This window comes from Lolium rigidum, chromosome 6, assembly GCF_022539505.1.
Source record: "Lolium rigidum isolate FL_2022 chromosome 6, APGP_CSIRO_Lrig_0.1, whole genome shotgun sequence".
NCBI lineage: Eukaryota > Viridiplantae > Streptophyta > Magnoliopsida > Poales > Poaceae > Lolium > Lolium rigidum.
In genome coordinates this window covers 85,584,556-85,593,153 of record NC_061513.1, presented here as the reverse complement: position 1 = coordinate 85,593,153, position 8,598 = coordinate 85,584,556, and the positions used below count along the sequence as shown (strand labels likewise).

Here is an 8,598-nt window from a genome sequence, read left to right as displayed (position 1 = left end):
CTCTCCCAAGAAAATAGGCAAAGGAATAGGCAAGTATAGATAGATCCGTTTCCTTCTAGGAGTCCAAAACCAACTCCAACACAAATCAGATTCCCTCACCATCTATTTAAGGACACCCAAGAGGGGAAGACACACTTTTGTTTGACTACCTGGTTCTTGAAAGAACCTAAAATTAGGTTAGAACTTTGCTTGGTGGATCCTTTCAGATTCCACCATTAACCCTCAAAATCATTAGGTCTTCTTGTTCTTTTATGTTGTTTTCCATCCCTAATCTCTTGGTATCACTAACCGATCCATCGTGTCACTCATGTGTACAGGAACCGCCACACCAGCCAGAGACGCCATGGACACGCGGCGAGACATCAAGCCCTTCTTGCCCTCGATCGCCAGCCAGCGAGGCGTGCCCGGTTTTAGCATCTGCCAGGCGGCGCCGACGCCGTTGGGCCGCAGCGCGCGAGTCGCGGCACCGCAGCAGGCCGCCTGCGTGCTGAATCGAGCCTCGTCGGAGGTGCCGGAAGTCGGCCGGAGTTGCGGCGGTGAGAGGGTCGGGCCCGAGGGCGTCACGAGCTATCGTCCCGCTCCCGTCTCCGCCGTGCAGATTAGCAGGAAGTTCTGGAGCGCCGGCGACTACGAAGCGTCCAGCGAGAAGCCCGCGCAACCGCCTCGAAGTACGCAAGAATTTGCCTAATGATTTTTTTGCCTGCCGATTCTGCTGGCTGAATTTGCTTGATTCTTACCCTGGTTTTTTGCCTTCAATTTACTATTCGGCAGATGTGGGAAATCGCATGTGCGTCCACCCCAAATTCCTCCACTCGAATGCGACCTCGCATAAATGGCCTTTCGGAGGTAAGCGGTTACTTGGTTGCCGTAATTTTTTCTTGCTGCCATGAGAAACTGCTTAATCCTTCGCGTCTTTACACTTCCTTTTCGCCTACTTTGCAGCCCTGGCAGAGTTACTCGATAATGCGGTCGACGAGGTAAAAACCAACAACTTTCAGTCACATTTCAGGGATGCATTGCAGCACCGTTTGGAGTTATGGTCGTATATCTGACTGAAACTTTTTGATCCGAAACAGATAAAAACTGGTGCTACTAGAATCGTGGTAGACAAAATCGTTGACAAGCGGAACGGGTCGCCAGCTTTACTTGTTCAAGGTTCTGATTGCTATTACCCATGTTGCTGTTTCTTCTTTTGTTTCAGCACGAGAAATGACATGCAGCACAATCTTATGAGATTTCTTACAAAACTGTATTTGCTTGTCTTAAAGATGACGGTGGAGGCATGGATCCTGACTCCATGAGGTGTTGCATGAGCTTCGGGTTTTCTGATAAGCAATCAGGAACTTCAATTGGACAATGTATGTGCCAGTGTGTCACCAACTTAGTTTCACATATTCTTTATCGTGTACCCCAAAGTACATTCTGTCTAATATATATTGGCATTTGACTATTTGACAGATGGCAACGGATTCAAGACTAGCACAATGCGGCTAGGGGCAGATGCTATCGTCTTCAGTCGCTGCATGAAGAGCAGGTCTCGACTCGCTTCTAATTTGTTTCTTCGGTCTAACAACATGTTATCTTTCTAATTTACTTTATGTTGAATTAACACCAAACTACTTCTGGTTTCCAGCGGACCTACACAATCAGTTGGTCTTCTCTCTTACACTTTCTTGGCGGAAACGGGTCAAAAGGATGTGGTAGTTCCTGTGGTATGCTATGTGAACTGTTGTTTCCTTTGGCAGACCACTGATGGAAATTGTATTGTACTTTGATGATTGTGATGACATGTGTTGCTATCGTTAGGTCGACTACAAGTACAATTTATTGACAGGGGAAGCTATACCAGATGGGCGACATGGCACACATCAGTTCCGCTCAAATCTTTCAGTGATGTTAAAATGGTCCCCTTTTGCAACAGAAGAAGAGCTTATGGAAAACGTAAGTTAGATCTGCTTCCTATAGATACTGTCTTTACATCACACCCTTGAAAGAAGACAGTAGTCTTACCATTTTCTGCAAAAGTTAGACCTTTCAAAGGCATTAGAATCATCTGCTTGTCTTTGAGACAAGTATCACCATTTAGATGTAGCAATTAGTTGCCAAGGTGTGAAACCATCAAGCTCAATAAAAAATTATAGATTGTATGTTTCATTTTAGTAGCTATTTCATTTTAGTAGTTACTACTAGCTTATTGCTAATTCAGTAGACTAATGATTGTTTTACTTGTATGGTTGAGGAACAGTTCAGTGACATTGGTCCACATGGCACAAAGATTATAGTGTTCAATCTGTGGTCTAATGACAATGGTGTTCTCGAGCTCGATTTTGACTCCAGGGAGGAAGTAAGCATCAGATGCTTATATATTTCTTCAACTACTTTGTGTAATTGTTCGACTTGTTGAAGTAGCATTCATAATAATGAAATTTTATTTTCCTTTAACCAGGATATTATGATTAGTGGTGCGCCAAATCCGGCAGAAACAAAAAATGATGTCAAGAGAATGAACGAAAACCATATGGCAAATCAACTGCGCTGTTCTCTTAGGGTGAGTGACACATGGCTAACCATTTATCTTCTATAACTCTTATAAAGGTTGCTGAATTAGCGTTTTGCAGGTGTACACTTCTGTCTTATATTTGCAGTTGCCCGAGTACTTCAAGATCGTTCTTCGGGGACAAGAAGTGAAGCGCCACAGCATTGCCTCTGACCTCATATATCGGCAATGTATTAGTTATACGCCTCAACAACTCTTGAGAACAAAGGAGGTCCGTGTTTAACACAAAATTATTTTTGCGTATAATCAAATTTCTGAACTTACTCCTTTTTGCATCCACATGCTGAAACCGCAGCCTCTTACATCCACTTTGCTCCATTCAGGGTGAGGTTCTTACGAGTATCGGATTCATAAAAGGTGCCCCAACAATCAGTGTGCATGGATTTAATATCTACTACAGGAATCGCCTTATATTGGTGAGCCTCCCATTACCTCTGTGTTTACTTTCTTTGAGGATGGTCAATAGGCATAAATAGCAGAACAAAGCTCAACCCAGTCACATCCTTCTTATCTTAATATTACTTGACTTTGTTTGTAACATGAACGCCTTTCAGCCTTTTCATCGAGTTTTGAGTTCCGCGAGTAGTAAAGGCAGAGCCATCGTCGGGGTCCTAGAGGCGAACTTTATCAAACCTACTCATGACAAGCAGGACTTTGAGAAGTCGCAGCTCTATCAGAAGCTGATCACCCGCCTGAAAGATATGACAACTGAGTACTGGTAAGTCCTGTTTCCTTTTCTATTCCATCCAAGTTCATTACCTGGTATAGCAAGTTTGCTTCTGTTCTTTACTCGGTATGTAATGGTCCACTTGCTTATAGGGATTTGCACAGTCACCTGATTGGATACCAGAAAATGCCCCGTGCATCTTCTGTTTCCCTCACCCCTCCTGCAATGCTTCCAGAACAACACACCATCGCTGAACCATCCGGGAGCAATGCGGTTTCTTCTGCTCTCTCGGTGGCGCATGGGAGACACGGCACAAGCGATAACCCCACAACTGCTATTCCTATAGCTTTTGCTCGTCCTCATCCATCGGTGCCTGCCGGAACCAGAGTGCCCACATCCTACTGCATGCCAGGTACACAGATTGTACAGACCGGCATGACAAGTTCGCATCATATGGCACCCAACACTGATTTAGCAGAGACAAGAAAGAGGAAAAACGAGGACGCTATTCAGATGGATTCATGCAAGAGGCAGGCTGCACACAATTTTGAGGGCAATAATCAGGTTAGTCTTGTTGCATTGTTACTGCCTTACTGCACCTTGTGCCTCAGTGGATGATCCATCTTGACAGAGATGTTCACCACCTACAACTACAATAGCAGTTGATGTAACTTAACATGTGGAGCGTGAAGCATGCATCCATAATTCCACAATCATTTTCTAATGGATAATCTGAGCTTTGTATTGAGTGTAGCTGCCTTTCAATGCGACAGGTCTACCAATATATGACAGAACGAGATCTGAATGAATTTTCCCATTTGAAGCTAGAGAATGAACAGCTCCGCGAAGAGTAAGTCTGATACCAACTTTCCTCAATTATTTCTTTCCTATATTTGAAGAACTCTAATTTTGTTTTATTTGCAGGTGCATGGAATTCGAGATGGCCGAGAAGGAGCTTTTACTCAAGGTAATTTTGGTGGCATGACCGATGATCATCAGTTACAATAGTTCATTGCATTTTGCTCACTTAGCAGATAGAAATTCGAAAATAATTTCTTGTATGTACAGGAAGAGAAGTTAAGGCTCGAAATTCAGCAGGCGGAGGCACAATACAAGAGCTTGCTGAACGAATACATTTCGGCTACTCCCGTGAGCACACAGAGACGGCCTTGATGTGGGCCTTGGCTTTCTTCACAAACGAGGACATAGGTGCAACATTCCAAAGAGTTGGGTGTGCAAGAGTGACCTTGAAGGACGGAGCGAAACGAATTTACCCGTCACGAGGAGCGCCGTAAAGATAGATAGGTCGGACGATGTTTCATCTCCCCTGTTGTCATTTGCAGACAGCATTGGGTTTTGTAATGTGTACCCGTGTATAATGTATACATGTGTTTAATTGATTCAATTTAGAGTGCGGAGTATGTTGGTAGATGATGTTTTGGATTTGCTCGCTGATGCACAGTGAACAGTGAAGTACTAAGATTAGGAAAAGTACAAAGCAAAGCACCCAAACAGAAGGTAAAAAAAATTAAGATGCCATTTGTCTTCAACCTTGCAAACTGTGTTGCCGCTGCCGCTCCTCGCTGAGCCAGCCTGATGTTGTTTGGATGCGGATGGAAACTTGTCGAACAGGTAAAAAGATCTCCATCCATCTCTGAGCAAGAAGGCAAGAAGGAATAATTGCTGATGAAGCTCCATGATAATCCGAAGATTCCCATCCTCGAGAACCATACCACTCTTTCACAAGCTTCTTTATGTCACCGTCGAGATGAGGCTGAATCTGGAGAGACTATCTGAAAATTTAAAAATTCTATTTTTTCATAGACGACAACACATATATTTGCGTCTTTTACGGTCTTTTATGGACTGTAAAGTTCCACAAAGAAAAGACAATATATACAAGGCCACAGCTCTTGAGTTACCCGGGGCAAATGGCGAACCTTGAAACTTTTCAAAGCCTAGGTAAACAGGCTTAAGATGCCAGTTTTCGTGAAAATTGCTGTAGGAAGTCATATGAAGCAAGCAAAGGCATCACTGGGAAGATTGGGCGATTATCCGAGCAACAGGGATGCTAAATTTGCCCATGCCTGGGAGTAACCCTAGACGCCGCGATATCCCCCCCCCCCGGCCCCACAACCACCACCACACAGAGCGGGCCATGTGGTGATGACCTGAGGATGTGTGGCGGGTCTCGGAGACGCATAAGCTCCTCGGCATTACGGCAATGGATCCGTAGCATGGCAACCTAGCGTATGGCGAAACCTTAAACTTATTCTTCGTAAAAAACCATCTCCAGATGTTGTTTTCAAAGCATCATTGTAGAAAGCATCATTGTAGAGCGTAAGTATGACTTCAACAACTTTAATTTATAAAAGCTTCTCTTCGTTGATGCAATGGTCATTGGAATAGTCGGGCCTCCAACTCGGATCGACGCACCAGTGGCGAAGGATGGAAATAATATGAGGTAGGGCGGCGAATTCTTAGAAAATAATGTAAAGACCAAAAGTAGTCATCAGAAATTAATGTTATATATTATTCTAACACGATCCCTTAGAACAATAAAAATATGAACATATTTGATTATAAGTAGAACCTACCAACATACCAAATTGTCAATTGACACTCGTTGGTCATCCGATGATCGATGCTTCCCGATCATGGACAGTTGTGTCAATTGACAATGGGATCATATCACTAGATGAATGATATGTGGACATATCTAATATAAGTATTGCAACACGAGCAAGTCATAAAGTTCATCGTTGCGATGATTATGAAAGCGTAGTAATCTACTCCTTAGACCGTGAGATCATATCTAATCACTATGACCGGAGGCTGCCTTGACTGCATGAATGGTCAAACCGTAACAGGGTGATCATAACTAGATGAAATTTTGTATATGCACATGGAGCATGGCCATGAAGGTGTGTAATTTGAGAGAACTCAATACCCCTTCCTCCTTGAGCTTCTCTCAAAGTTCACCACACAAGCCCGGGCTCTCGTTCCGTTCAAGTTTCACCCTTAAACTCTGAATTTATCCTCAACACCACCCTCAACCATAATAACCATTCTCACCTAAACATCTCTAGTCTGATTTTGCACTAGTTTTTCATTAATGCTACACCAATTCCTCTCGCTCCTCTACGATACCCCATCATTGTTTCTCTCTCACTCTCTCTCTTTCTCCCCGTAGCTAAAAGTGCAGTTGCACGTCTCTCTCCAACCTTTCTTCAACTTGAACTCTAATTTCGCCAGATTAGTCAACGAGTTGTGTTTGATTTACTGTAGTTGCAGTTTGAATTTTGAATCCCCGGTTCAGTTCAACATTTTGTTAATTTGAACATGAAACAAAAAAAAAATGGACAAGGTTTTGGTTGATGACATTTCAATTTGATCTAAAAAAAAAGTTACGAGATTGGTGTTTGAGATATATCTGGTTTACTGAACTTGAAACAAAAAATAGCAAGTGTATGTCACACGAGTTGTCTATCTGAGCTGCAATTGTACCAGATTGATCATTGAATTGGGATTGATCAAACTGGATTACTTCGGTTCGAAGTCACCCGCGGGCCGCGGCCTCTTCCTCCCTCCCCGTGCTGCGTCGCGAGTGCCACATGACATCGTCGGACCTCCTGCGCCTGACACGCGTGCCACTGCCATCCCCATCTCATTCTCACATCGCAGAGCTTTTCCCTTCTCCGATCTCATTCTCAGCACCGGCCTTCCTCGCCGCTCACCCCTACCACACCGCCGCCCCGCCCCGGCAAATCCCCGATGGAGCTGGCGACGCACGACCTGGCCGCGCTGGGCGCCGGCGACCTCATCCGGGTCTCCGCCACGATCCCGCGGGCCGCGCCGCGGACCTTCGCGCTGCTCACGGCCTGCCTCGTCTTCCCGCTCTCCTTCGCCGTGCTCGCCCACTCCCTCTTCACCCACCCCATCCTGCTCCGCCTCAAGGCCTCCGCCTACGCCGCGGGCGCCGCGCAGTGGGTGACCCTCTTCGCCTACCAGTTCCTCTACCTCATCTTCCTCTTCACCTTCTCGCTCCTCTCCACCGCCGCCGCCGTCTTCACCGTCGCCTCCCTCTACGCCGCCAAGCCGGCCTCCATCGCCGCCTCCCTCTCGGCGCTCCCCACCATCCTCCCGCGCCTCCTCCGGACCTTCCTCTGGGTCTCGCTCCTCATGCTCGCCTACCACGCCCTCTTCGTCCTCACCCTCCTCCTCCTCCTCACCGCCTACGCGCCCGACCCCGCCCGCTCCACGCTCATGGCCCTCTCCTTCCTCTTCTTCGCCCTCCTCTTCGTCTTCGGCTTCCTCGCCGTCCACGTCTACATCTCCGCGCTCTGGCACCTCGCCAGCGTCCTCTCCGTGCTCGAGCCCGTCTGCGGCCTCGCCGCCATGTCCAAGAGCAGGCAGCTCCTCAAGGGCCGCACCCGCACCGCCGCCGTGCTCGTTGTCTCCTACTTCGCCGCCTGCGGCGTCACAGCCGGCCTCTTCCATTCCGCCGTCGTCAAGGGGCGGGGCGAGGAGGGCAGCCTCGGCCTCACCTTGCCTGTCAAGATACTTGTCGGCGCAGTGATGGTCTCGCTTCTCGTCATTGTCAATCTGCTGGGTCTCCTAGTGCAGAGCGTATTCTACTACGCCTGCAAGGCCTACCACAACCAGGAGATCGACAGGACCGCGCTCTACGAGCACCTCGGCGGATACCTTGGCGAGTATGTGCCGCTCAAGAGCAACGTCCAGATGGAGAACCTCTGAGATTGCCGCATTCATGGTGGAGAGGGTAAACTCGCTCGCCCCTTACTAGTAGCTGTGTTGTTGTTGGAACTTGCTCTAAAAGAAGAGTATCTGAGTATGGATGGTGCTACTAGGATTTACCTTTGTCTTCTCCTAGTATAATGTACTGCTCTGTTGCAATCTGTATCTAATAATAATGCGCGGTATGAACTGATCTGTTGTATGGAAAATAAAGAGAGTTATCTTTCTTTTTGCAAAATCTTGTTCTTCTTTTTACCTTGCCTTTCTGCGTTCCAAGTTATGATTCTGGGCCCATGATTAGTGTTTTAGCGGTGGTTTCCATTGAGTGATCGATATATTCTTTACTAGTGTGTCATAGTGTGAGAAGGAGTTCGCGATGGGTGCTGCTCGTATTCTTGCTCTTCCGAAGCGTAAAACTGATGATGATTCCATGTAAAAATTGATGTGATTGTTGTCTGAGCTTGTTCTTCAATATACTATGCACACTTGTGGATTATCTCAGAATTCAAAAGCAAGTTTCTTGACAAGGGTTGGACATTATCAGATTCTCTTTGGAGGACTCGGGAGGTAAATTGCATTATTATATTTATGTCAAAAAAGAATTGGTCACTATTAG

At 46.2% G+C, this 8,598-nt stretch overlaps 2 protein-coding genes across 2 annotated transcripts; both read left to right on the top strand.

The window, feature by feature from the left end:
* Positions 1-343: 343 nt before the first annotated feature.
* On the top strand, positions 344-4,078 carry LOC124667201 (protein MICRORCHIDIA 6-like). The gene is made up of 15 exons (XM_047204515.1): positions 344-668; positions 772-846; positions 943-977; positions 1,077-1,155; positions 1,269-1,358; positions 1,459-1,534; positions 1,634-1,712; positions 1,807-1,941; positions 2,246-2,344; positions 2,447-2,548; positions 2,619-2,768; positions 2,881-2,973; positions 3,112-3,275; positions 3,377-3,788; positions 3,998-4,078. Exons 1-15 carry the CDS (start codon positions 344-346, stop codon positions 4,076-4,078), a joined length of 1,995 nt encoding a protein of 664 aa, XP_047060471.1.
* Positions 4,079-6,983: 2,905 nt separating this feature from the next.
* LOC124667047 lies at positions 6,984-8,220 on the top strand. The gene has a single exon (XM_047204379.1). The coding sequence runs from the start codon at positions 6,999-7,001 to the stop codon at positions 7,980-7,982; it is 984 nt and encodes a 327-aa protein (XP_047060335.1). The 5' UTR covers positions 6,984-6,998; the 3' UTR covers positions 7,983-8,220.
* Positions 8,221-8,598: the final 378 nt, after the last annotated feature.

What these genes read in the sequence shown, in the direction of transcription:
- LOC124667201 (XM_047204515.1), top strand. Translation starts at nt 344, where the DNA reads ATGGACACGCGGCGAGACATCAAGCCCTTCTTGCCCTCGATCGCCAGC. An exon ending in GCCCGCGCAACCGCCTCGAA is followed by an intron (nt 669 to 771) that starts GTACGCAAGAAT and finishes ACTATTCGGCAG; the next exon opens with ATGTGGGAAATCGCATGTGC. An exon ending in ACAGGAATCGCCTTATATTG is followed by an intron (nt 2,974 to 3,111) that starts GTGAGCCTCCCA and finishes AACGCCTTTCAG; the next exon opens with CCTTTTCATCGAGTTTTGAG.
- LOC124667047 (XM_047204379.1), top strand. Translation starts at nt 6,999, where the DNA reads ATGGAGCTGGCGACGCACGACCTGGCCGCGCTGGGCGCCGGCGACCTC.